General features: G+C 44.8%; 1 protein-coding gene across 2 annotated transcripts in view; it reads right to left on the bottom strand.

The window, feature by feature from the left end:
* SETD1B (SET domain containing 1B, histone lysine methyltransferase) overlaps positions 1-27,618 on the bottom strand; it is a 68,505-nt gene that overhangs the window by 32,634 nt on the left and 8,253 nt on the right. The window contains exons 5-10 of one of the 2 annotated variants that reach the window (XM_073585992.1): positions 21,069-21,181; positions 14,108-15,253; positions 6,806-7,552; positions 6,044-6,217; positions 3,330-3,417; positions 1,611-1,819 (exon numbers count right to left, since the gene is read on the bottom strand). In XM_073585992.1, the coding sequence (XP_073442093.1) occupies positions 1,611-1,819; positions 3,330-3,417; positions 6,044-6,217; positions 6,806-7,552; positions 14,108-15,253; positions 21,069-21,181 (2,477 nt within the window). The remainder of the gene's footprint in view (positions 1-1,610; positions 1,820-3,329; positions 3,418-6,043; positions 6,218-6,805; positions 7,553-14,107; positions 15,254-21,068; positions 21,182-27,618) is intronic. The other variant, XM_073585993.1, reaches the window with a different exon arrangement.

The following is a 27,618-nucleotide window of genomic DNA, read 5'->3' as shown; positions in this document are numbered from 1 at the left end:
TTCTCCTCCTATCATTCTGACCGCTCCTTCAGTGTTCTGTTCTCTGGCTCCAGTTCATCTCCTCTTCCTCTCACTGTCGGGGTACCTCAGGGCTCAGTCCTTGGCCCCCTTCTCTTCTCTCTCTACACAGCCCCAATTGGACAGATCATCAGCAGATTTGGTTTTCAGCACCATCTTTATGCTGATGACACACAACTATACACATCATCCCCTGACCTTACCCCCGCTGTACTACAGAACGCCACTGACTGTCTGTCTGCAGTCTCCAACATCATGTCTGCTCTCTATCTGAAACTCAACCTCTCCAAAACTGAACTTCTTCTGCTCCCGCCATCTACTAACCTCCCTAAATCTGACATTTCCCTCTCCGTGGGTGGTACCATAATAACACCCCGACAGCAGGCGCGCTCTCTGGGCGTTCTGTTTGACTCGGATCTCTCCTTCACCTCCCATATACAATCTCTTGCCCGCTCGTGCCGCTTACACCTAAAGAACATCTCTAGAATCCGCCCTTTTCTCACCATGGAAACAACAAAAACCCTCACTGTCGCCCTGATCCACTCCCGGCTGGACTACTGTAACGCTCTATTAATTGGCCTTCCCCTCACTCGACTCTCCCCTCTCCAGTCCATCCTTAATGCAGCAGCCAGGGTTGTCCATCTGGCTAATCGTTTCTCGGACGCGTCCGCTCTTCGCCAGTCGTTACACTGGCTGCCCATTCATTACAGGATACAATTCAAAGTACTTATTCTCACCCACAAAGCTATCCACAGTGCGGCACCCCCTTACATCTCCTCCCTCTTTTCTATCGGCCTAACCGACTGCTGCGCTCTGCAAATGACTTTCGACTAACCTCTGCCCTAATCCGTACCTCCCACTTCCGACTCCAAGACTTCTCCTGTGCTGCGCCAATTCTCTGGAATGCTCTACCCCAAGATATTAGGACCATCCACAATTTGCATTGTTTTAGGCGCTCGCTCAAAACACATTTGTTCAGAGCGGCCTATCACATTCAGTAATCAAAGTCATTTTATGCTTGTGTGTGTGTAGTCCATTCACTATCTCCATCTATCCCCCACCCCCTGAAGATGGCTGGACCATCATTGTAAATACATCACTGTGAATACAAACCTGTGCTTTGTATCGCCCCCACCTCATTGTAGATTGTAAGCTCCCACGAGCAGGGTCGTCTTATTTCGCTTTAATTATTGTATTGTTAACGTTGTTACTTATGACTGTTGTGTTTGAAACTGTTCAACTGTAAAGCGCTGCGGAATATGTTGGCGCTATATAAAGATTATTATTATTATTTTTATTATGCTGGATGGAGCAAAGTAAAAAATTTTCTTTTTTCCACAGTTGCTCCATTTTAGTGCTCGGTATGTTGAATTCAGATTGGGTCACTATAATATGAATTATGTCCATATTCCTTTTCTTTAGAAACACCCTTTCTGTGGTTCTGACCCTTTAGCCTTGGAAATACCACAGGGTTCAGGAGTGAAAGAACACCAAGCGCAAAATGTAGCTTAAATGAGAGATTAATACAGCAAGTGTCCACAAGACCTCCTCAAGCTATATCTCAATTGGTGTGGTAAAAAGACACTACATACCTTACTAGAGAGAGCACTAACGGATTCATCATCCAGTTCCTCATCCTTCTCAGACGATGTGTCCTCCTTATCTGAGGGCTCTTCTGCTTCACTTTCCACCTCATCTTCCCCCTCACTATCTAGGGGTATGGCTGGCCTTTTCCGAGCAGTAACAGAATCTGTGTCATTGTTTGTTGGATCCAAATTAACATCTTTTTCTCGTTCACACTCTGCAATGAGGAAAGCAGCATAATATTCTCAATTTCTTTTTATGTTAACATTCTTGTGTTTACAAGTTTATATGAACAAAAGTGTTGGGACACATCTTAATCATTGAATTCAGGTTTATCAGTAAGTCTCATTGCCACTGATGTAGTATGCCCAGCCCCTCACCACAAGTCTGCCTTTACTAACATTTTTGAAAGGAAGGCTCATTCTAGAGAGCTCACTGATACCAGTGTGGTCTTGTAACAGGACGGCACCGAAGTAACATGCCAGTTCATGATGTTTCTTCTACAATAAATATTACATAAGCAACTGTAAGTAATGTTATTGAAAAGTGGAAGAATTTAAGAGACCACAGCAACTCAGCCGAACAGAGTGCATAAAAGTCACCCACACTACATGGCTGAGCAGCCGGATGCAAGCCTTACATCACCAAACGTAAAGCCTAGAGTCAGATGGAGTGGTGCAAGCCACGTTGCCACTGGACTTTGGAGTAATGGAATGGTGTTCGGTGGAGTAATTAATCACATATGTTTATTTGGCAGATGATGGACGAGTTCAGACATGGTGAATGTCAGGAGAACATTACCTGCATTGTGCCAACTGCAAAGTTTTGTGATGAGGGACAATGTCACAGGATTGATTTTCAGGAGTCAGATTAGGTCCATTATTAGTTTCAGTGAAGGGAAATCTCAATGCTTAAACATACCAAGAGATTTAGGACAATTACATGTTTCAAATTTTGTGGGAACATTTTGGAGAAGGCCCTTGTCTTTTTGAACATGACTGAGCCCCCAGTGCTCAAAGCTGGATTCATAAAGGAATGATTGGGCAAGTTTCTGGCCACAAAGAACTCTGATCTCAGCCCCATCAAACATTTGGGATGAACTAGAACAGATATTGCAAGTTAGACCCTCTTGTCTTACCTCAGTGTTTGACTGTACAAATGGGCTTCTGGTTGAAGGGGCAGAAATTTTCACAAAAACACTCAGAAATCTTGTAGAAACCCTGGAAGATGTTCTAGGGACCAACTCCATATTATTGCCATGAATTCAGAAGAAGGTGTCAGAAAAGCGTTTGCAGGTATGAAGTGTAGGTGTCCCAACACTTTTCTCCATACAGTGGTCAAAAATACAGCGAAACCAGAAAAGTGGTCTTATTAAAATCATATGCCTAAGATTTTCTTCCATATATGTTACAGGAAATCTGTCTGGCTGAAGTGGATGTTTATTGGAGAAGTCTGATTATATGCTTCAGACACCATGCATTGTGTATTACAGGCTTATTTTAGATGGACTATGATGTTTTGTGCATCTTCCAGGAGCACTGCTAACCTTTCATAATTTACAGAGATAAAAAAGGAGAAAGATACAAGCTAACAATTTTCTTAATAGTAACTAATATTAGCTGCTCACTAAACCACTACTAATGTAAAGGCAAGTACATAGCTAATACAACAATCTCCATAAAAAGGAAAAAAAAAAAAAAAAAACGTATAAAATCGGGATTGCGAACCTTCATCCTCCTCATCAATTGGTTTTGTCACACGGATCCTTTTCTGTTCTCCTTCTAGTCCAGATTCTGGTGGTTCCTTCCTCTTCACCTTTAAGTTACACATTTACAATGTAATAATATATATTACAGAATTATTATGGTCAATTCTAGAAGCATCCCAAATTACTGTCCAAACCAATTATCCAGGATTTTGCTCTATACAGATAAATGAGGCCCAAGTTAAGACTACATATTGACTTTAATAAGAGGCATATAGATTAACCATCTAGTGGCAACTCTGGGAAACCTAGCTGTTTACTGAGAATCAAAACAGTTTTAGGCTGTGTGCCCACGATGCGTTTTTGTAAGCGTTTCCGCAGCGTTTGTGCCGGATCAGATGCTGCAGAAATGCTTAAAAGATGCATCAAATTAATTAGCATGCGTTTTTGGCTTTTTGTGCCAATGCATGCGTTTTTAACCGCTCAGGAATCGCTTAGCGGCTAAAAACGCAGCATGCTCATTAATTCCCGCATTGCTCAGTGTTTTTAGCAATCCCCAATGTTCCCAGAAATCGCGTGTCAAAAAACGCGTCAAAAACCACGCAAGAAACGAGCGGAAAAAGACGCGCGTTTTCTGGGAAAGGGGATCCTTTTCCTGAGCGTTTAAAAACGCTAGCGTGGGCACATAGCCTTATTGAACATAGTTTTTATCTTCTTCACCTGCACTTGCAGTAAAACTGCTGCAATTTTCAGTACACTGAGTGTTTTTTAGGTGCATGGTTTTTTATCCAAGTACTATGACTCAATATCATCGTATGCAGCAAAGTTGCGGAACCTCAAGCAAATTCCTAGAGACTGCAGTGCTTGAGAGACTGGCCATGTTTTGCAGCTGGCAGCCCTTTAATTCCTACTTAGACTTCGTCAACGCGCACACAGCTATTCACTATTGAATGCTGGGGCGCATGCAATGAAGAATTACGTTCTGACATTGGCCAGTGCCAGGACGTTCTTTATGGACAGAGTTAGTGCCCTCGGCGCTGCTGTCCTGGTTCTTTTGATGAAGGCAGGAGTCACAGTGTCTCCTATGTGATGTACAAACAGCAGTGTCAGTGTCTCCTATGTCACATACAGAAGTCTCGGTGTCTCCTATGTCATGTACACACAGCAGTCTCGGTGTCCATGTCATGTACACACAGCAGTCTCGGTGTCTCCTATATGATGTATATACAGCAGTCTCTGTCTCCTATGTGATGTATGCACAGCAGTCTGTGTCTCCTATGCGATGTATATACAGAAGAAAGTCTCCTATGTGATGTATACACAGCAGTCTCAGTGTCTCTCATATGTGATGTATACAGCAGTATCTGTGTATGCATGTGATGTATATAGCAGGCTTCCAGCTGCCCGAGTTCTATAAAACATTACGTGAGCAGTGACGAATTTCCTATTGTGAGGAGGCATGTAATGAACTATATGAAACAAAACCATATAGAACAAAACCGTAAAGACCCCAAATGAGTCATGAACTTTGTAGTCCTGACTTAAAGGGGATCTTAAGTGGACACTCCTGCATAGCATATTAAACATCAGAAGAAAAGGGAGTACACATCCAATATTACAAATTAATGTCCAATTTATTTACCACATAAATAGTATAAAATAATACTGACATAACAAATGTAAATACAATACATATAAGAAGGATCAGGTAATACAAGCTGCTTTTGTCCTGAAAAAATGTAAAGTGCTAGGTGCTATGTATAATGATGGGTCAATTTGTTAGGGACTCAGATTAGAGGAGGTCACAAACAGGTGCGCATCCTGGAACAGGACCCCATTACCCCACGCAATAGTGCTTACCCATCGTAGGCCAGGTCAGGTTAAGTGCAGGGGTAATGGGGTCCTGTTCCAGGATGCACACCTGTTTGTGACCTCCTCTAATCTGAGTCCCTAACAATTGGCCCATCATTATACATAGCACCTAGCACTTTACATTTTTTCAGGACAAAAGCAGCTTGTATTACCTGATCCTTCTTATATGTATTGTATTTACATTTGTTATGTCAGTACTATTTTGTACTATTTATGTGGTAAATAAATTGGACATCTATTTGTAATATTGGACGTGTACTCCCTTTTCTTCTGATGTTTAATATGTAATGAACTATGCATTCGTGTTTGGAACAACCTACTTCTGTGAGTCCTTTACAAAACTTATCGCAGATAGTTGACTGTGCTCCAGTTCGATGCAAACCTGGAAAATCAGCTGCAAGTAGCAACATCATCAATACCTTCTAACATCACACATCTCACCAAAGAGAAGCAGTTCTAGCCATCACATAAGTAAAATTAATGTTTAACCAAATTTTGTACAGTCCCCGAATGAGGTCATAAATATCCAAATGGCCCTTAGCATAAAAAAGGTTCCCCACCCCTTGCATGCAGGCACCTTGAAAAGAGTATCAACCTCTGAAAAATCTTATTTTGGTAAAAATAAATTTGAAGTGCACTTTACTATTCGCAAAAATAAAAAGCCATTAATGTACACATTAAGACCACTCTATCTTCCCAAGTGCAATTAACTTTGCAAATAGTCTATTTAAAACTATGGGTTTTTTTTTGTCTACAGCTACCATGCACACCTATGTATCACTATGGTTAGAAACTGAAAATGTGTAGTTGGATTCTACAGCTTTTACAAATGCCCAGAAACATTATATTACAATAGTCAGTTACCTTGAATGAGGGAAGACGAATTGCACCACGCAAACCAATGCCTAATCCTATGCCTTCAAAGCCTAGCCCCTCTCCCTTGTTCCAGCTCTCTAGCAGGCTTGATGTTATTTGGTCCCTTGGCTTTGGTTTCTCTTCATCTTTGCCATCTCCGGATTTTACTGGTGTCAGAGATTGCTGTTATAAAAGAAGAGGCAATTGTAGAAACTGGAATGAGTCTCCTATGAATTTTGACATGCCCGATACTTTGTTGATAAGTGCTACTAGAGAGATACGGCAGCTACTTTTTCTAGGTAAATGATCACCCCTAATGCAGTTATAATGGATACAACAAATAAATGTAGGTTTACTTAACTAGAATAATTCCCATTAGTACAGAGAGCACAGCAAACACATGGCTGCAAATCTATCAAGACAGTGTCCTCCAAAAACAGCTTCAAGTCTGTAAATTACAGGCTATGACAAAACAGTCTGCTGCTGGATTTGACATATCTGGATATTTAGATACCACATATTCTTTTTCATTTGGATGCCCCAGCCATTCCAACAATGAAAATATTATAGAAAAATTCCTTTTGAACATTGCTTAGTATTTGGATAGAAAGAATGATACAGCAGAAAATTTTGTATTAGATTCTGTAGCAGAAATGAAAGTGAAAATAAGATTTTTTTCTCAGCTAATGCAAACCATTTTATGTTAGAAAGACACATACCATGTCCTATTTTGTTCATTATAGTGTGTATTGGAAAATCTGCTGTACTTACCTTCGCTAAACGCTCTTTTTTATCCCACCACTCATCGAATGCCCTGAATGCCACAACCTCGACCATTTTACGGTTAAGATCTCTTTTCATTATGGCTTTAAGTTCCTTTACAATGACCAACAGCACGCCATCCACTGTCGCCTTATGTGGATCCTCCTTCTTGGGCTCATAGCCTGGAGGTGGCACAGATGGGTCAAACTTTGGATAAGGGGGCCAAGGCTGCCCTCGTGCGAGATGTGCAGACATGGTGAATGGACGGTAAGGATGCTGTCCAAACTGCATGGAATTCCCCAAGAAATGATGGTAAGGATATGAATTTTGTCCCTGCATCATGCGGCTGAGCATTTGAGTCTGCATCTGAAAGGACATTGGCATTCCACTCCACTGACTCCCAAGAGCACTCATCATGTCGCCTTGGATCACGGGGAACATACCTTGATGGAATGGTGGGGGAGGCAAAATATGTGGTGGAGGTACCCCTGGAGGTGCAGGTAATGGAGGAGGGGGTACTGTGACTGAAGGGTGAGTTGGTGGAGGAGGTGGAGGTAGAGGAGGTGGCAAAGGAAACCCAGGCTGTGGTGGTGGGGGAGGTGGTGGTAAAGGGGGAAATCCAGGTGGCATAATAGGCATGACAGGAGTTACTGCTGAATTTATGACAATAGATTTGGCACATTCTCCACTAGTGATGGGTGAAGTGTTCATTTCATCATCTGAAATCTCCATGTCCTCTCCAGAAGAAGGATGATCCTGTGTAACCAGATAGGCATCAGTTAGTAAACCACATATTACTGTGGTATACAATGAGGATTGCAGAATTACTAAAAAACCATGCATAAATAGCAGTCAAATGACTGTACACCTGCAAATTCCCAGCAACTGCAAAGGAAAAAAACTGAAAAACAGCAATTAATGACATCACCTCTTATTCATGGTCACAAATATAACGTTTCACTTTGTGTGAGCAGAGAGCAGCTGGTCCCTTTTGTTGTATCTGCACAAAGCACAGAGGCCGCTCCACAATCTGACTACAAACTAACTGCACCAACTTCTCCATGTGATGCTACAATACAGTATACAGAGGATCAAGTACCTTACAGGTCAGCGAAGTGTCACTTTTAAGCTGAAACACTATAGCAGGTCTCATAGCAGGAAAATATGATGACCCTGGAGTATGCAGCAGGTCTCATAACTGTAATGTTGACACAGGTAAAAAGGGTTGCCTACTCTTTTGTTACGAATCGAAACAAATATTTCCTTTGAAGCAAGGCTCACCAACTTTGCACACATCACACGAAGATATCAATCACTGGAGAAGGACATCATGGTTGGAAGAATAAAAGGAACAAGGTGATGAGGAAGACCAGCAACCAGATGGCTTGATACTATCAAGATAACAGCGGAGAAGACCCTGGTGTACCTATCTAGGCTTGCACAAGATTGATCTTCCTACAGATCGTTCATCCATCAAATCGCCATAACTGGTCACTCACATGGTATTACTTCTGGTGGTGGCCAGATGTCAACACTATATTGAGCAGAATACCGCAGCTCAGTATAACCTGTAGTGACTGCAGTTAGGTACTGCAGATGAGCTGCATCTGAAGAGAAGCGTTGCTGATCTGCAATCCCCAGCAGCAGCTACTACACAGTGTACAGAGCTGTGTTCCGCGCCATATACTGGTGACATCTGGGCTGCCAGTGGTGATAAGAGCTGATCAAGAGAGGGACTGGTTGTTTGACCCCCCTAATCTTATTTTAACGATCTATGGTAAGTATATAATTGTGTGAACACTCCTGCTAAGCAGAATCTTCCATAGTATAACAGGGATAGGAATTGACTGACCGCTATTATACTGCTGTAAGGTGTAGAAAATGCTTGGAAAAAAAATGGCATATACACATATTCTGATTCTTCAAAAAGTGCAAAAACAAATTATATTTTGCCTCACCATATTTGTACTAACCCATGGAAAGTTAATATACCCCTATATCTCCCCAAAAATGAATAAAATGTAACTAAATGTATCCCTTAGGCCTCTGTCACATTCCAGTCTTTTGACGTCAGTTGAAATCCGCCGTTTTTAGAAAAAAACGGACCGTTTTTTTCCCATAGACTTACATTAGTGACGGATTGCGACGGATGGTCGTCCGTTGCATCCGTTTTTTGACGGATCTGTCATAATTTTGGCGTCTGCTGTCTGGAGTGGGTGGACATTGAAACGTTTTTTGTCTGCGTTGAAATGATGGATCGCGACGGATCCATCGCTGTCCGCCATGTGCTATAATGGACACCGGATCCGTTGCAAACCGTAAAATGACGGAATCCACCAACGGATTCCGCTTTTTTATACTGAGCATGCCCGGAAGAACTTCCATTCATTTCATTTAACCCCAAAAACCTCTCTGGCACCGAAAAATCTCTCGCTCGATCCGGTGCATCAGTTTTTTGCAAATCTGCAACGGATCCGTTTTTACACACTTTGACGGTTTGGAACTGACCTCAAAAGACTGAAGTGTGAAAGAGGCCATCTCATCCCTTAAAGTATAAACTGCTAAAGTAATGAAAAATTAAAATGGGCAGAGGTTGCAGTAACACCTCTACAAGCATCATTGATGCCTGAATGTGCATTTTTTTCCCTCATTAAAATCAGTCTCATGCGTATATGTAGGTATGAGACTGATCAATGAGCAGAAGATGAGAGTGGAGCCACAGAGCCATACAAGAAATGCCCCACACCCCGTCCGGCCAGGAGAGAGAGTAACAGGTAACGTGCAAACACTGTAACGCACTTAATGGCAAGAGTCCTGGGATTTATTAGCATCAGGAGTACAGAGAGCTGGTGATCCGTGTAGGAAGTGTTGGGAGGTGACAGGCTCTCTGTAGCATGGCTGCTAATACATCTATTGGGACACCGGGTACAGTGTAGAGGGTGATCGGTGAGGGAGCGGGTGCACATACCAAGGGAACAGTACACAGTGCAAGAACAAGATCTGCTATGCAATGACTGATTTGTTATGAGCAACACTACTGTGCAACTTTATGTTGCTTGGTTTTCTATGCCTGTGAAGAAACACCGACTCAGTTCTGTTATCAATTCTCAATGCGTTGCTTCACTCTGTGCTGCTTTTTCTTATATCTAATGGTTAATTTTGATGGGCTGATTTTGGCCTAGTTACAAGTTGATCGGTGCTCCTTTACTGGCCACCTTAGACCAATATCTATAGAATACAGATATATTACGAAACGCTTATTAAAGGGGTTTTCCCAAACTGAAATGAAAAGTCTGTAGTCACTCTGTAACTGCAGAATCGTGACCCCACGTATGCGATTTGCATAGGTGCCACAACGTGCTGACTAGACTGTCCTTTACTTCTCTCAATAGAAGAGAATTGAAGAAATCGGGCAAGAAAAGACAGTACGTGGCCACAAGGATGATAATTGCACACATGTGGTTATTTGATTGCCCACAGAATTCAGAGGAATCGTGAGAGTGCACATTGCACACTATCACAATTCGGCAGTCTGCAGACACACAGTGACTTCATTTCAGACTGGAGAACCCCTCCTTCTGCCCAGTATTTCTGCCACAGGATTTTTAATTATTATTTTAAAGAGGCATTCTGCTAATTTTTTATATCAAGTTGGTGCGGGGACAATACAGCTCCATACCTGCTGAGATGTATGCAAAGTCAGCAGGTGTCGTGTATGTAAATAGGGGGTCCGTTACTTTATTGGCACCACTCATCTCAAATGCGGACGTGAGTGGCACCAGAGTATCCCTTTGAAAGAGGGGACAAGCTCTTCTAAAAGCCCCAGTGCGCAGCATAAAATAAATTCTATATCTAGCTCCTAGGTGGGCACTGTTACTCCAATATCAGGACCGTGTCCCCCAAGAGTATTCTGACATAATCAATGTTGACTTAATCAAAACAGTGCCGCTTCCGCTCTGATGGAATAGTGAAATAGTGAAGGCTGCAGCCAATCAGCAGACACAAGACCTATGTCAGGATATGGGCAGGAGGCACAGAGCTGAGAAAGGAGGAACATCGCTAGTCTGAGAGCTAAGTATAGAGTTTATTTTAGGCTACACACTAAAGCTGGTAAAAAAGGGGGGGCATCTAATAGTGGACCACCTTTTAAAATTAACTTTCTCTTGACCTGTTATTGTAGTACAGGCTTTGCTAGAGATGGCTTCAGAAAATGTATCGTAAAATTAGGTGGGAATACTTTCAAAAAGGATTATACAACCACTCTTACTTGGATTTTCAAAGTAAGAACACCAACCTCATCAGGTATAAGAATGTGAAATCCTACAGAGCCACTTTAATTGGCCAAAATAGCCTGGTCCTTAAAGTGGTTAAACACTTAAGATACTGCATGTAAAGCAGGGCTGTGGAGTGGGAGTCGTGGAGTCAGTGTCCATTATGGTGTAGTCGGTATAAAATGGATGAACTCCTAAAATAGATAATAAATTGGGTACGGTAGTACAATGCAGTATATAGTCACTGGTTTAGCGCGACAGCCATTTTACTAGTCAAATACAGGGCTATTCAAAGCATTAATACAGTGGAGCATGAGTCTGATCCAAAGCTTGAGTTACAAATATATTTACATCACTGTGTGTATGAGTCATCATGTGAATTTTTATTTAGACACGCCAAAAATATTTTTTGCACAATTGCACTGTATATCCACTAGGTGGTGTGTCCTGTGCACAGCGCTCTGATATCACATTCTTTACACACTATTTGAATTTGAAAGAGACAGAAGAAACCAGTTTTCGCTAGCGGTCGTCCTGTTCGGCAGAGCAAAAGCAAGTTCAGGAGGCTGGCTGGAAACACGGCCAAATCTATACACGCTTGTAGAGAACAAGGAGCATCCCTTGTAGAGTGGAAGGGTTGGGGAACGTAGAGACTCATACTGAAGAACAGATTTACAGAAGAAGCTGATGGCAGAGGAAGCTGGATTAGCTACCACTGAAACTGCATGAGAAAGGATTTTAAAAATAAACTTTCATATACCTGGATGTAAAAGAATCAGATATTACATGTGCACCCGTCACTCTCACAGAGGGCACAATTCACCTGTGATACGTTCCGCTTTATTAATTTTGGGAGATATGGGGATTATAAAAGGTTTTATCACGACAACCACTCTCTTTAATGACCCATCAGGCTATACTGTAGAACAAGCGTGGGGGAACCTCCGGCCCGCGGGCCGCATGCGGCCAGGTCCCTGGAGTCAATGCTTGGGCGGCAGCTGTATCTTGTCAGCTGCCAGCCCTTTAACCCCCAAGTGCACGGCACGTAGCGTTCATTACAAAACGCTGCCTGCCCTGCACATGAATGATGACGTCGTCAGGGTGGATGGGGTTAGCATCTGGGTGGGCGGGATTAGCACCCAATGCTCTCCCGTCCTGAGGTCAGTTGCGTTGTGTATTATTCATTGGGAGTTTCGGTAGGTGTAGGTAACGGGAGCGGTTTGGGGTGGGCTGCCTTCCTTCCTATGTTCATAACCGGTGCCCGCTCAGCTCTAGGAGCTGTCAAGATGTCTTTTAGCTGCTTGCAAATACATTACCGGCTTCCTTGCCTGTTATGCTGCTGGTGGAGGGCGGTTTGAGCTTGTGTTGTGGCGTTAAATGACAGGGGTTGGCTTGTTGGCTGCCATGAAACTACAACTCCCAGCATGCCCTCCTATGATCTGATGTCCGTGTCTCGCTGGGAGTTGTAACGTCGCAATATTAGTGCTAGTGTGGCTTGCTCTAGTCTGCACTGCTGCTACACACCGCTAGGGGGAGGCTTGTGCATAGAGCTATGTGCCCCCCCAGCTATGCAGCTATGTGCCCCCAGCTATGTTTTCACATGTGATCTGTGCCCCCCACCTATATATACCCCCTGTGATCTGTGCCCTCCAGTTATGTGCCCCCCTGTGATCTCTCTGCCCTCCATCTATGTGCCCCCACAGCGGTTTCCCCATGTGATATCTATGCCCCCCAGCTACATGCCCCGTGATCTCTGCACCCCCAGCTATGTTTCCACATGTGATCTGTGCCCCCCACCTTTATATACCCCCTGTGATCTGTGCCCTCCAGCTATGTGCCCCCCTGTGATCTGTGCCACCCCAGCTATATGCCCCCATCTATGTGCCCCCACAGCTGTTTCCCCTTGTGATATCTATGCCCCCTGTGATCTGTGCCCTCCAGCTATATGCCCCCCGTGATCTCTGTGCCCCCATCTATGTGCACCCCTGTGATATCTGCGGCTCCCAGCTTTGTGCCCCCCCCTGCTATGTAACCCCTATGATGTTTGTGCTCCCATGTGCCCCCTGTGATCTGCCACCCAAAGCTATGTGCCCCCCAGCTATATGCACCCCTGTGATCTCTGTGCCCCACTCCTGTGATCTTCGTGTCACCCCTCTGTGATCTGTTCCCCCAGGTGATCTATGAGCCTCCCCCGATGATCCTTGTCCCCCTCAGTGCTATAACCCCCCCCACAGCTGTATGTGCCCCCCAAGTGGTGTATATTTCCCAGTGCTGCATTTACCCCGAAAGTGCTGTATATCCCCCCCCCCCCCCCCCCCCGAGTACTGTATGTCCTGCCACCTGTGATATCTATAGCCCCCAGTGATGGAGAAGCAGCTCCAGCCGTCACATTGAGGGTGAGTTACCGTAATTAATTGTTTGACTAAATATACCAGGGTAATTGTCAAGGTGATCATTTTTGTGTGGCCCTCGAATGATGGTAGAAATTTCCAAATGGCCGCCAGATGTAAAAAGGTTCCCCACCCCTGCTGTAGAAGCAGGGTTCTGGTACCCCTATACAGCTGTTCATATAGGGTTCCATGCCTGCCCACAGTCTAAAGAGAAACAGGCAACTGAAGTCCCTTATTTTTTTACCCACTAACAGTGGTCGCAGACATAAAACAGTCACCTATCAGTTTTACTTCCATAAGAATTGAAAGTCACAGAAAGTCAGAGACTGACCTGCTATCTGCTCAGGAGGGTATGTATTGGACTGGTAGTTAGACAGAAGATGACATAGCACAGACACGTTTAACGAAGGAGGGAAAGTGTATGGATGTGACTGAACTCGGATTAAATAATATACGTAGCTAAAGTTTTGAAGGTTGGTTATTATGGGTGCAAAGATACATTGGTGGCAATTTAATTTTAAAACCAATTAAAAAATGCTGCATATTTAAAGTATATTAGATTTCACTACAGAAAAACAAAAACAGAACCTCTATAAACACAGAGGTGATTTTTTTTGGAACATCACAGTTCTAATCCTAAAAAGACTTACCTCCTCCATTTTCTCAGATACTGGCGTTTCATCACCAGCCACCTGTTCCTTCACATCTAAGCTTTCTACTTTCCTGCATGGCTGATTCATCTGGTCAATGGGAGTTCCTGACCTGGAGGTCTGGCAGAGAGAAGCTGTGCCAAGAATTGGCTCATCATCATCGTCAGAGTCGGGCAAAGGAGTAGGGCTGATATCCTCCAACCCAGTGCTAGAAGGTCGCGAGGAAGGGGTAACATCCTGATACTGGGAGTTTGAGCTGTAAGGGGCGATTGGGGAAAGCTGGGATGAAGAGGATGAAATAGGGCTTCCTTCCATCCTCAGCTCATTGTCCGAGCTGGGCTCATTTAGGAACGGTAATTTGGTTCTTTGCTCTTTTAGAAGCATTTCAATTCTTGAGTCCAAACTATCATGCTGCATTTCATCCTCCAAAGTGGGTGTCCCAGGAGTATCCCCTCCATCTGGGGTTCGAGCACCGGAGGCAGACTTGTGCTCGATGGCAGATTCGGGCTCAGGAGGAGGGGGTTCCTCTGGTTTCTCTTTAACTGGTACAAAGTCAATATTTACAGAACTACATAAACTATCAGAAAACAAATCTGATGGTGGTGGTGGTGGCGGTGCGGCTGCTGTTCTCCGAAAATCTAATTCTCTTGATGTCTGTGGGAATGGATTTTCATCAGGAACTGAGTAAATTGAAGATGATTGGTAAGGAGTAAAAGCTGATGACAAAGAAGACTGGCTCAGCGGTGGTGTGTGGGAAAACGGTGAAGTTTCTGGCTGAGAACGCGTTGCACTAAAGCTGTGATCAGAGCTAGAGTAACTACGAGAACTGTGAACATAGTGGTGGCCAGGCCTCCGGTTATAAGCGTCCGTAAACTTTGATTCATGCCTTCTTGGTTTGTAGTCCTGCCCATAGTGAAATGCTGGTGTTGTCTGTCGACTTGAGTAGTTAGAGTCCTGGGAATAGGGGGTTCCTAGACGAGGGGTGTGAGGGGTTCCTTGCGATTGAGGGGTATACTGGCTGTAAGAGTTCGGTGTATCTTGTCGACAACTTGAATAGGCTGTGTCCTGGGAAAATGGGGTGCTGCTGTTTGGGGTAACTGATGCACTAACACTAGCTTCTTTTGTGCGTTTTATGATTTCATTAACCTGAGAAAAGTGAAAAAAAATCCAATAGCATTATTATATAAACCAAATTAAATTATCATCATGTATTTACACAAAAAAGGCAAGTATGTTTTCCCAAATAAACCTTATTTTGGATAAAGCTAAATGTTGCCTAATAAAAAGTTCACAAACGTTACAAGAGTGACAGAAATTAAAAGGAGCCCAAGGCTCCGCTAGTAACATCAATTGTGGCCTTAATATTAAGCACATAAGCAAAAATAGCCATGTAAGCAAAAGCAGTGTTATTCCATCATCAAGCCTTCCTAGAGCTGTATACGAAAAGCCTCTGCCAAATCATTGATGTCCTCACAAAAAAAGCAGCAAAGGATCATACTGATGGGGCCTTGGACTCTGTTACACTTGAAATGCTTCTCTTGAAAGTTTCCCTCTTTTAGCAGCAGGCCAAATGTAAATGTATAAATACTTGACACCCAACAGTTTCAGATTTTACACAAAATGTAATATTAGGTAAATCTGGTCTGCACTACATCTTGTTACTTACAGTCTGTGAAAGGAATATTAAAAGCTGGAATACCAAAACAGTGCAGCGAAAAATGATTGTAGAGTCACGGGCATGGACATTTAAAAAGAACGCTGGGCAAAATGGATTTCTGGGAGAACCTTCCATTAGAAAGAAAAAAAACAAAACACTTAAAGTAGCACCTATTCTTTAACTACATATGCAAGGAAATAGAAAAGTAAAAAGGCTTGAAGACCACCCACCCCACTCGCATTTAGGGCAACTGTTGAAAGAGAAGACATTAATTTATATTTCTGAACATTACATGCCTACAGCGTTTGCTGTTGTATCAACAGTCAATACAGGCAGTAAGAGAAAACTGTAATACTTTGCTATCCCAGAACCTGGATGAGCATGAACTTTACATTGTACCAAAGAAAAATCAATGTCGTGATCTCTGTAATACTTGAAGTTTTCAGCTATTCATAGAATAGGTGGCGGCTTTTTGACCGATGGGGCCTGACCATTGAGACCCCCACAGTTCCCAAAACAAGGCTCTGAAATGCAACAAAATACACAGGGAATCTAGTAATCACTTATCATTATATGTAAAAAGTTATACTGCATTGTGCAGAAAACAATTAGCAAATTACATATTTTAATGTATGTAACATTTTTTAGGCCGCTGCAATAGCTGTACTCTTCTCTCCAGGAGTCTCTTAGAGAATGAATGGAGCAGTGGCGTGTATGAACATCGCCCTATTCCGATCAGGCCTTTAAGAGATAGAATTTAGACTTCTACAGATCAGAAAGTGATCACCTATCCAATGGATGGGTGATAACTTGCAATGTTGGAAATAAACTATCAGATGGGAGTCAAGTATACTCCACATGGGTGAGGTACGGAAATCGGAAATCAATTATACACGGTAATATACACTGCTCAAGAAAAATAAAGGGAACCCTAAATTACCACATACTAGATATCACGGAATGAAATATTCCAGATGCAAATCTTTATTAATTACATAGTGGAATGCAATGAGAACAAAAACATAAAAATGATCATTGTAATTCAAAATTAATATCCAATGGAGGTCTGGATTTGGAATGATACTCAAAATCAAACTACAGACTCATCCAACTTCAGTGGAAATGCCTCGAGACAAGGAAATGATGCTCAGTGGTGTGTTGAGCCTCCACGTGCCTGTATGACCTACAACACCTGGGCATGCCCCTGATGAGCCGCAGATGTTCTCCTGAGGGATCTCCTCTCAGACCTGGATTAAAGCATCAGTCAACCCCTTGACAGTCTGTGGTGCAATGTGGCGTTGGTAGATGGATCGAGACATGATGTCCCAGATGTGCTCAATTGGATTCAGGTCTGGGTAACGGGCAGGTCAACCCACAGCATCAATGCCTTTATCATGCAGGAACTGTTGACTCACTTCAGCCACACTAGCGTTTTCATACATCAGAAGGATCCCAGGGCCCACTGCACCTGCATGTGGTCTCACAATGGACCTGAGGATCTCATACCCATACCTAATGGCAGTCAGGGTATACCTGGCTAGCACATGGAGAGCTGTTCGGCCCTCCAAAGAAATGCCTTCCCACATCATTACTGACCCACTGCCAAATCGGTCATGCTGGAGGATGTTGCAGGCACCAGAACGTTCTCCACGGCGTCTCCAGACGCTGTCACATGTGAACCTGCTCTCGTCAGTATAGAGCACAGGGCACCAATGTCGAATCTGCCAGTCTTGGGTGCTCTCTGTCAAATGCCAATCACCCTGCACAGTGTTGAGCTGTAAGCATTGTGGATGTCGGGCCATCATATCACCCTCATTTAGTCTGTTTCTGATAGTCTGAACAGACAAATGGATGTTAGTGGCCATCTGGAGGTAATTTTATAGGGCTCTGGCTCTGCCCTTCCTTGCACAAAGGAGGTAGCAGTCCTGCTGCTAGGTTGTTGCCCTCCTACGCCCCCCTCCAAGCCTCCTAGTGTACTGGTCTGTCTCTTGGTATCTGCTCCATGTTCTGGATACTGTGCTGACAGACACGGCTACCCTTCTTGCCACAGATTGCATTGATGTGCCATCCTGGATGAGCTGCATTACCCGAGCAACTTCTGTAGGTTGCAGACACCGCCTCATGCTACTGTACAGTACCTTTAGGGGTGAGCACAAATATAAAATGCAAAATTGACCAAAACAAGAGCCAAAAAGGATGAGAACAGAGAAATGGTCTGTAGTCATCCCCTGCAGCACCACTCCTTTATAGGGGTTGTCTTGCTAATTGCCAATCAATTCAACCTGTTGACTGTTCCATTGGCACAAAAGCAGGAGAATCTGATTCACAATCTGTTTTGCTTCATAACTGGACAGGTTGATTTCACAGAAGTGTGGCTGACCTGGAGTTACATTGTGCTGTTTAACCTCTTCACGACCGCCCACAGTAGATAAACGTTGGCGCTTGCTGGGCTTTGTGCAGCGCCGACGTTTATCTACTGTCGGCGGTTTTGTGCCCCCCGGGACCCCCACATACCTTACAATGCGGGGATCCCGGTGCGCAATGCATGCTGGGACCCCCGACGTCATCGAGACCTGATTGGTTCAGGTCCCAATGACGTCAGCGTCACAGCAGCCAATGGGAGCGATCGCTGGGAAAGCTGCTTGTTTCCCGGCGATCTCCCTCATTGTAACGCGGCTTCTCCCTCTGATCTAACACTGACAGCTGATCAGAGGTGAAGCAGCGTTATTGTGTGACTAGATCGCTGCCTGGCACAGCTGACCGCTGCCTGGCACAGCTGTGCCAGGCAGCGATCTTGTCACACAGTAACGCTGCTTCACCTCTGATCATCTGTCATTGTGAGATCAGAGGAGAAGTCACGTTACAGTGTGCCAGGCAGCGATCTTGTCACATAGTAACGCTGCTTCTCCTCTGATCTCACACTGACAGATGATCAGAGGTGAAGTGGCGTTACTATGAGTCAGATCGCAGGGCAGCGATCTTGTGACAAAAATAAAAAAAAGTAAAAAAAAAAAAAAAATGCAGAGGCGTCTCAGCAGGCTTCCCGAGTTGTACGATACAGCGTATGTCTGTGTTATTCTTCTCGACGGAGCAATCAATTAGAGACATATGGTGTCTCACACCCAAGAACATCGGTCCTTCAGGTGAAAGAGGTACTCTGAGGGATCCCGACAGTTTCCTAGGGTTAGGGCTAGGGTTAGGGCTAGGGCTGGGATTAAGGTTATGGGTGTGTTGGTGTTAGGTTTGTGGTTACGGTTATGGTTAGGGGTGTGTTGGGGTTAGGGTTGGAATTAGAATTGGGGGTTTCCACTGTTTAGGTACATCAGGGGCTCTGTAAATGCAATATGACGCCCGCAGACCATTCCATCAAAGTCTGCATTTCAGAACGTCACTACTTCCCTTCCGAGCCCCACCGTGTGCCCAAACAGTAGTTTTCTCCCACATATGGGGTACCAGCGTACTCAGGACTCAGGACAAATTGGACAACAACTCTTAGGGTCCAATTTCTCCCGTTACCCTTGTGAAAATAAAAATTGGGGGCTAAAAGATCATTTTTGTGGAAAAAAAATGATTTTTTTTATTTTCACGCCTCTACATTATAAACTTTACTGAAACACTTGGGGGTTCAAAGTGCTCACCACACATCTATATAAGTTCCTTGGGGGGTCTAGTTTCCAAAATGGGGTCACTTGTGTGGGGTTTCCACTGTTTAGGTACATCAGGGGCTCTGCAACATGACACCCACAGACCATTCCATCAAAGTCTGCATTTCAGAACGTCACTACTTCCCTTCCGAGACCCACCGAGTGCCCAAACAGTAGTTTTTTCCAACATATGGCGTACCAGCATACTCAGGACAAATTGGACAACAACTCTTAGGGTCCAATTTCTCCTGTTACCTTTGTGAAAATAAAAATTGGGGGCTAAAAGATCATTTTTGTGGAAAAAAAATGATTTTTTTTTTATTTTCACGGCTCTACATTATAAACTTTAGTGAAACACTTGGGGGTTCAAAGTGCTCACCACACATCTAGATAAGTCCCTTGGGGGGGTCTAATTTCCAAAATGGGGTCACTTGTGGGGGGTTTCCACTGTTTAGGTACATCAGGGGCTCTCCAAATGCGACATGGCATCCGATCTCAATTCCAGCCAATTCTGCATTGAAAAAGTCAAACGGCACTCCTTCCGTTCTGAGCTCTGCCGTGTGCTCAAACAGTGGTTTAGCCCCATATACGGGTATTGGCGTATTCGGGAGAAATTGCACAAAAAATTTAGTGGTTCATTTTCTCTTTTTACACTTGTGAAAATAAAAAAAAATGGTTTTGAAGTAAAATGTTTGTGAAAAAAAGTTAAATGTTTATTTTTTCCTTCCATATTCCATTCATTCATGTGAAGCACCTGAAGGGTTAATAAACTTCTTGAATGTGGTTTTGAGTACATTGAGAGGTGCAGTTTTTAGAATGGTGTCAATTTTGGGTATTTTCTGTCATATTGACCCCCCAAACTCACTTCAAATGTGAGGTGGTCCCTAAAAAAAATGGTGTTGCAAATTTTGTTGTAAAAATGAGAAATCGCTGGTCAACTTTTAACCCTTATAACTTCCTAAAAAAAAAAATAATTATGTTTCCAAAATTGTGCAGATGTAAAGTAGACATGTGGGAAATGTTATTTATTAACTATTTTGTGCGATATCACTCTCTGATTTAAGGGCATAAAAATTAAAAGTTTGAAAATTGCAAAATTTTCTAAATTTTTGCCAAATTTTGATTTTTTTAACAAATAAGTGCAGATCATATCTAAAATTTTTTACCACCATCATGAAGTACAATATGTCATGAGAAAACAATGTCAGAATCAGTAGGATCCGTTGAAGCGTTCAAGAGTTATGACCACATAAAGTGACACTGGTCAGAATTGAAAAAATTGGCCCGGTCACGAAGGCAAAAACAGGCTCGGGTGCGAAGGGGTTAAGGGTTCCCTGTATTTTTTGAACAATGTATAATGCGTTATAGAGTTGGCCATTCATCCAAATGGCAGGTATGTAATGCAACATTTCCTTGCCAGGTTCTCCTGCAGACTTCGTTAAGGATGGACCTGCAGTGAACATCTGCTTTGCTTTAAATTATTCTAAACCTATGATTTGGTTCCTACTGTCCAAGATTAAAACAAAATGTAAAGATTGGAAACAACTGAGAGACAGAAACATAATGCAGTGAACATATGGAAAGGAGGAAAATACTGATGTCACAGAGCTGCATGAGCTAGACTGCACAATAAATTATGAGCTCTTAATATGCTGCTCACCTGTGGCGTTTCATTCGCGTTTGGTGAAGCATCCAAGTCAGTTCCGACCGGAAGAGTCTGAGGTGTGTAGAGACCATTTACTAACAGTTCATAGAACCGCATACGGGTCTCCCCTGCAGAAAGGGAAAATATATTACTGAGAGAACAAGCACAGAACCCAGCACATAATTCCAGATGTTATACCGGCTTTCTACTGGTGGTCTAGTAATCAAATTGAGAGGAACAGGTTTATTACTGCGATACAGAAATCTGAAAACATCAAATTGACTATTTAGCATTAGGCTACGTTCACACGTCGCGGTTTTTCCGCGTTTTCGCGGTGGTTTTAAATGCGCGATTTTGCAGCGAAAACGAGAAAAATAAGCATCCCATTCATTCCTATGGGATTCCGCAATGCTGTGCTAATGCTGCGGTTTTTTCCGCAGCGGAATCGCTTCGAGGTAAAAAACGCAGCATGCTCATTAATTTAGCGGAATCGCGGCGATCCCACACCCATAGGAATGCATTGTTCTGCTTACTTTTCGCATGGTGTGCACAGCCACATGCGGAAAGTAAGCAGAACATTTGCGGAGATGGTACCCACGACCCGGAGGAGAGGAGACTGTCCTCCGGGCTGTGGGTACCATATCCCTGTAAAACACAAAATTAAAATGAAAAATATTGATATTCTTACCTTCCCGCCTCTCTCCACGCTCCCGGTCCCAGTAATCCTTTGCGAGAATGACCGCGATGACATCGCGATCTCGCGGGAGCGCGACGTCTCGCGGACATTCGCGCAAAGGATTACTGGGATCGGGAGCGTGGAGAGAGGCAGGAAGGCTGCGCGGGACGCCGGAAGGTAAGAACAACAATATTTTTTAATTTTTTTAATTATTTTTTACATCCTATCTTTTACTACTGATGCTGCATGTTTGTAGTAGTAGTATGTTTGACGAGTGTGACCAACCTGTTAATCAGTTCTCCAAGCGATTCTACAGATCGCTTGGAAAACGCTAGAATTCTGCAAGCTAATTACGCTTGCAAAACGCTAGTTTTTCCGCGGGGGGGGGAAAATCGCAGGAATGTACAGCGTTATCTGCCTTAACATTACAAAGAATTCAGCATGTAAATACAACCTGGGATGCATCCCTTTGCGAATATCCCAGGAACCACAACTACCTTTTTTTTTTTTTTTTTTTTATAGATTGACCAAATCCACAAATCAGGAATGTGTACTACTTGCATTTGCTGTCTAGATGCAGACAGATTACATAAAACGAGAATATGAACTAACAATATACTGTTTCATTGAACCCCATTAGGGTTTGTCTAGTTTACTAGGCAAATAGCTTGCAATAAAAGAGAAACCACCATGGTTACTTACCGGTAGCCGGTTTTTCTGGAACCCATGACAGCACCACATGAGAGAGGGATCCGCCCCGCCAGGACAGGAACCTACTGAAACATGAGGGGCGGCACCTCTCCCCCGCTTCAGTTGGATTACAGAGCATTTGAGAGGACTTCCCGGTTAGTTACATATTTATCCAACACCACATCACACAAATACACCCGACTATTGTGCACACCCAAACGGTGAAAAGGGGGGGAAATATACGGGTGCTGTCATGGGTTCCGGAAAAACCGGCTACCGGTAAGTAACCATGGTGGTTTTCCATTCACCCATGACAGCACCACATGAGAGATTCTGGAGACTTCGAACACCTTAGGGAGGGACCACCGCTTGCAGCACCCTTCTACCAAAGGTCAAGTCAGCAGAGGAGGATAGATTTAGTCTATAGTGTCTAAAGAAGGTTGAGGGTGAGGCCCAAGTAGCGGCCTTACAAATTTGCTCTATTGATACCTCTGCTTTCTCAGCCCAGGAGGTCGCCACAGCTCTGATGGAATGAGCCTTGATGCCGTCAGGAACCGGGACGCCACTAGCTGAATAGGCTACACTAATGGCCTCCCTAATCCATCGGGCAATAGTCCCCTTTGACACTCCATAACCTTTCCTAGCACCCTGGAAGGCTACGAATAGGGACTGGGACCTCCTCCACTGGCTGGTTATAGACATATACTCTACTAGGGTTCTTTTAACGTCTAGGCTATGAAATTTCTCCTCCCCTGGGTTTTTCGGATTCTCGCAGAAGGAAGGGAGGACAATTTCTTGGTTTCGGTGAAAGTTAGTTACTACTTTCGGCAAGTAAGCAGGGTCTGTTCTCATAACCACCCTATCCTGGTATATCTGGGTATATGGTGGGTTGACCGAGAGGGCCTGCAAGTCACTAACTCTACGTGCCGACGTTAGAGCTACCAAAATGATGGTTTTTAGGGTGAGATTTTTAGTTGAAATCTGCTGTATGGGTTCAAACGGCTCCTTCGTAAGGGCTTCCAGTACCAGATTTAGATCCCATGGAGCTATTTTTGGTAGGGAAACTGGCCTAGATCTGTGGCAAGATTTTATGAACCTGGCTACCCATCTGTTTGCCGCTATATTGCAATTGTATAACGCACCCAGCGCTGAAACCTGTACCTTGAGGGTATTAACCGCCAGGCCTAGCTGCAGGCCTGCCTGCAGGAACTCCAAGATGGACTCGATTGGGGGCTCTTGACCTAACGGTTTTCCCAGGAATTGTAGAAATTTCTTCCACGTCCTGCCATATATGTTGGTCGTTATTGGTTTCCTACTTTTCATTAGAGTAGTCACCAACCCCGGGGAAAACCCTTTATCTCTCAAAAGCGCCCTCTCAAATTCCACGCCGTCAGATGGAACCCCTTGACATGTTTGTGGAATATCGGCCCCTGAGCCAATAAATCTGGGATTTCTGGCAGTACCCACGGGTCCGAGAGAGACATCATTCTTAGTAGTGAAAACCACGGTCTTTTTGGCCAGAACGGGGCTATGAGGATTACTCTGGCTTGCTCGTCTCTTATCTTTTTTACCACTGCCGGGATTAACGCTACTGGGGGAAAGGCATAGCTCAGTTTGAACAGCCACGGGATTTGCAGAGCGTCTACTGCCCACGGGTTTTCCCCTGGGTTTAACGAGCAGAACCTCCTCACTTGCCGGTTGTTTTTGGTGGCAAAGAGGTCGATCACTGGCTGCCCCCATAACTGTACTATCCTCTGGAATATTACACGATTTAAGGCCCACTCTCCCTCTTTTAACTTGTTGCGGCTTAGAAAGTCGGCTTGAACATTTTCTGTCCCTCTGATGTGTAGGGCCGTCAGGGAGGTTAGATGTTGTTCTGCTTTGAGAAAGATTCTTCTGGCTTCGTCCATTAGGGAGTTTGACCTTATCCCTCCCTGGTGGTTGACATACGCCACTGCCACCCTGTTGTCTGACATAATTCGGACGTTTTGACCCTGTAACATGGGAATGAATGCCTCTAAGGCTCTGTTCACCGCTCTTAACTCTCTTAAGTTGGAGGAAGCCTTCTGCTCTAGGTGACCCCAGGACCCTTGGGCTATTTGTTCTCTCAGGTGTGCCCCCCATCCCGAGGAGCTTGCGTCCGTCAATATTACATCGGACAAGGGCCTGTGCCACAAAGTTCCTCCTGCTAAATTTGTGCCGTCTAGCCACCAAGTGAGAGAGTTTTTCCCCTTTTCGGAAAGTTCCAGCTTCCCTTCTAAACGCCCTTTCAATCGTTTCTGGGCTGACAAGATTTCCGCCTGCAGTTGACGGGTATGAAACTGCCCAGTTGACCGCAGGAATACAGGCTGTTAGCGTGCCCAACAGGGACATTGCCCTTCTTAGGGTCATGTGAGGATGCTGTATTGCCGTAAGGGTCATTTCTCTCACCTTCTCTAGATTTTTCTCTGGCAAGAGACAAACTTGACGGTCGGAGTCCAAGACGAAACCTAGAAATGTTTGTTTCTTTAGGGGTTGAAGTTTTGATTTCTTTAAGTTTATCATCCAACCCAGTCTTTGCAGGGTTTCTGTTATTTTCTCTACTTGATGTGCACAGTGATGTTCTGAATTGCCAATGACCAAAAAATCGTCCAAGTAAGGCACCATAATCACATTGTGGATTCGAAGGAAAGCTGTCATTCCCGCTATTACTTTCGTAAAAATCCTTGGCGCTATGGAGATGCCAAACGGAAGAGCTGTAAATTGAAAGTGCCTGAGGTTGCCCTGGATGTATAGGGCTACCCTCAGGTATTTCTGGTATTCTTGGTGCATTGGGATGTGGTAATAGGCGTCCTTCAAATCTATTACGGCCATGAAGCAGTTGTGGTGTAACAGCCTTATGGCCGAAGTCACCGATTCCATTTTGAATGTTTGGTTTATGATCCATTGATTGAGGCGCCTGAGATTTATTATTGTTTTGAAGGAAAGGTCTGGTTTTTTTATTAGGAAGAGGGGAGAATAGAACCCCCTTCTCTCTTGATCTTTTGGGACCTCTATTAGAACTTGTTTCTCCAACAGTCCTAAAATTTCCATTTCTATGGCTGATTGCTCTCCTGGTTCCTTTCTGACGGGGGTTACCACAAATGAAGCTCTCGGATGCTGGAAGAAAGGGATTTTTAGGCCATTCTTTATAATGCTCAGAATCCAATTGTTGGCCGATATTTTCTCCCATTCTTGAGAAAAGAGCTTCAACCCTCCCCCCACCGGAGGGCTGACGTCATTGCGGGGATTTTTTGGCGGTTGAGGTAGTTCCCCCAAACATGAACCCTGGTTCTTTTTTCCTGTTGTCGTCCCACCTTTTCCGCTCTCCCGGGGGACGGCCCCGATTGAACTTTCCCCTCCGAAAGGGCGGTCTCCTCTGATCACCCATGAATCTGGGGAAGCCCTTCTTTTTTATCACCGGCCTTCTCCAGGATGTCATCCAGGTTTTTCCCAAACAGGAACTGTCCATCACATAGTAACGAGCATAACCTCGCTTTAGATTGAATGTCCCCAGGGCAGCCTTTGAGCCATAACGCCCGTCTTGCGGCGTTCGATAGCCCCACTGCTCTTGCCGTTAACCTCATTGAGTCGGCGGAGGTGTCAGCCAAGAAAGCGGCAGCTCCGTGTAGCAAGTACATTTCTCCTAATATTTTCTCTCTTGGTACCTTGGAGGCTAATTTTTCTTCAAGTTGTTGCAACCAGACCATTAGTGATCGGGCTGTGCAGGTGCCGGCTATTGCCGGTTTCAGACCCCCTGCCGCTGCCTCCCAAGTGTGCCTTAGGTATGAGTCCGCTTTTTTATCCAGGGGATCTCTCAAAACCCCTGAGTCCTCCAGGGGCAGGGCCGACTTCTTGGAAGATCTAGACACTGCTGCGTCAATCTTTGGGACCTTGTCCCAGACGTCTGTGTCCTTAGCCTCAAAGGGGTATCTTCGCTTTGAAGAGGAGGGAAGGCTACCTGACTTCTCCGGTTTCTTCCATTCTCTTTCGATTAGGGCCTGAACCTTGTCATTGACCGGAAAGGTACGCTTCTTCCTTTCTTGCAGGCCGCCAAACATTACATCCTCCAGTGATCTCTCTACCTTCTCCTCTTGCAGGCCCATAGTGGACCTGATGGCTTTGAGGAGAGCGTCCGTATCTTCTACGGGAAAGCAAGGTCTGCCCCCCGTATCACTGTCTGAGGATGAAGATGACCCGTGCTCAACATGATACTCCGAAGAGGAGGAGCCTGACGAGGAACTCGGGGAGGCTCTCCTACTCTTACGCTTCTTTTTTAATAATTTTTTAAGTGAGCCCTGCACCTCAGATTTTATTATCGATCTGAGGTCTGTTGCCAGGCTCGGCACCTCTTCAGCCATAGTCCGCTGGATACAGCTGACACATAAGTCCTTTTGGTAGTCTTTTGCTAAAGGGCTGTTGCATATGGCACATTCTCTATTTTTCTTTTTGCTTATAGCTTTTTTGCCTCCCTAAAAGAGAAAAAACAAGACATAGGAAGGCCTATTATTGTCTAACTTTCACGGAGATCACTCACCACCCAGGAAAGACGAATACCGGGTTCTGGGGCTGCGAAGGAGCGTGCGCCCTGCGCTCTCTTGATCTCGAGGAATCCCTCGATCGGTGACTCGGACGGCTGCTGCTTTTGCCGCTCGAGCGGCTGTTGCGACCAGAAGCTTGCGATGGGGGCAGGGACAACGGGAACGGTCAGCGATCCTCCTGAGACGCCATTGTCACCCCTGCAGCCGCTTCTGCTCCTTCCTTTATGTGGTGAGTGAGCCCCTCATTACCCCTCCCCCCCGCGACCGCCAGCCGCTTCTCCTGGCCGGCGTCGCGCCCGGCGCCATGACCGTCGCGTCCAGATGACGTCACGCGCCCCACGTCAGACGCCGGTCTCCGCCCCCGGCTTGCCCTGCATGCAGGGGAAGGAACGGGAGCGCGCGCAGGGGGAGGGCGGCACAGCGAGGAACCTCCGAAGGGAGGACATCGGACCGTGCCCGCACGAACCCGGGGCCCGTACAAGGAAAACCCCGGGGACTGCGCTACCAGCTGCTGACGGCCAGCGTTGCAGGTGAGCCAGCCCTGCATCTTCACACGCCGGGACGGCCCTGGGTCTTTTCATCCTGACAGGCACCGCCGCTGTCAGAGGGATTCCTTTCCAGGACAGGAACCCAACTGAAG

Source organism: Dendrobates tinctorius, unplaced genomic scaffold, assembly GCF_039654945.1.
Source record: "Dendrobates tinctorius isolate UK_male_01 unplaced genomic scaffold, ASM3965494v1 ptg000090l, whole genome shotgun sequence".
Taxonomy (NCBI): domain Eukaryota; kingdom Metazoa; phylum Chordata; class Amphibia; order Anura; family Dendrobatidae; genus Dendrobates; species Dendrobates tinctorius.
This window is presented reverse-complemented; position numbering and strand designations above follow the sequence as displayed.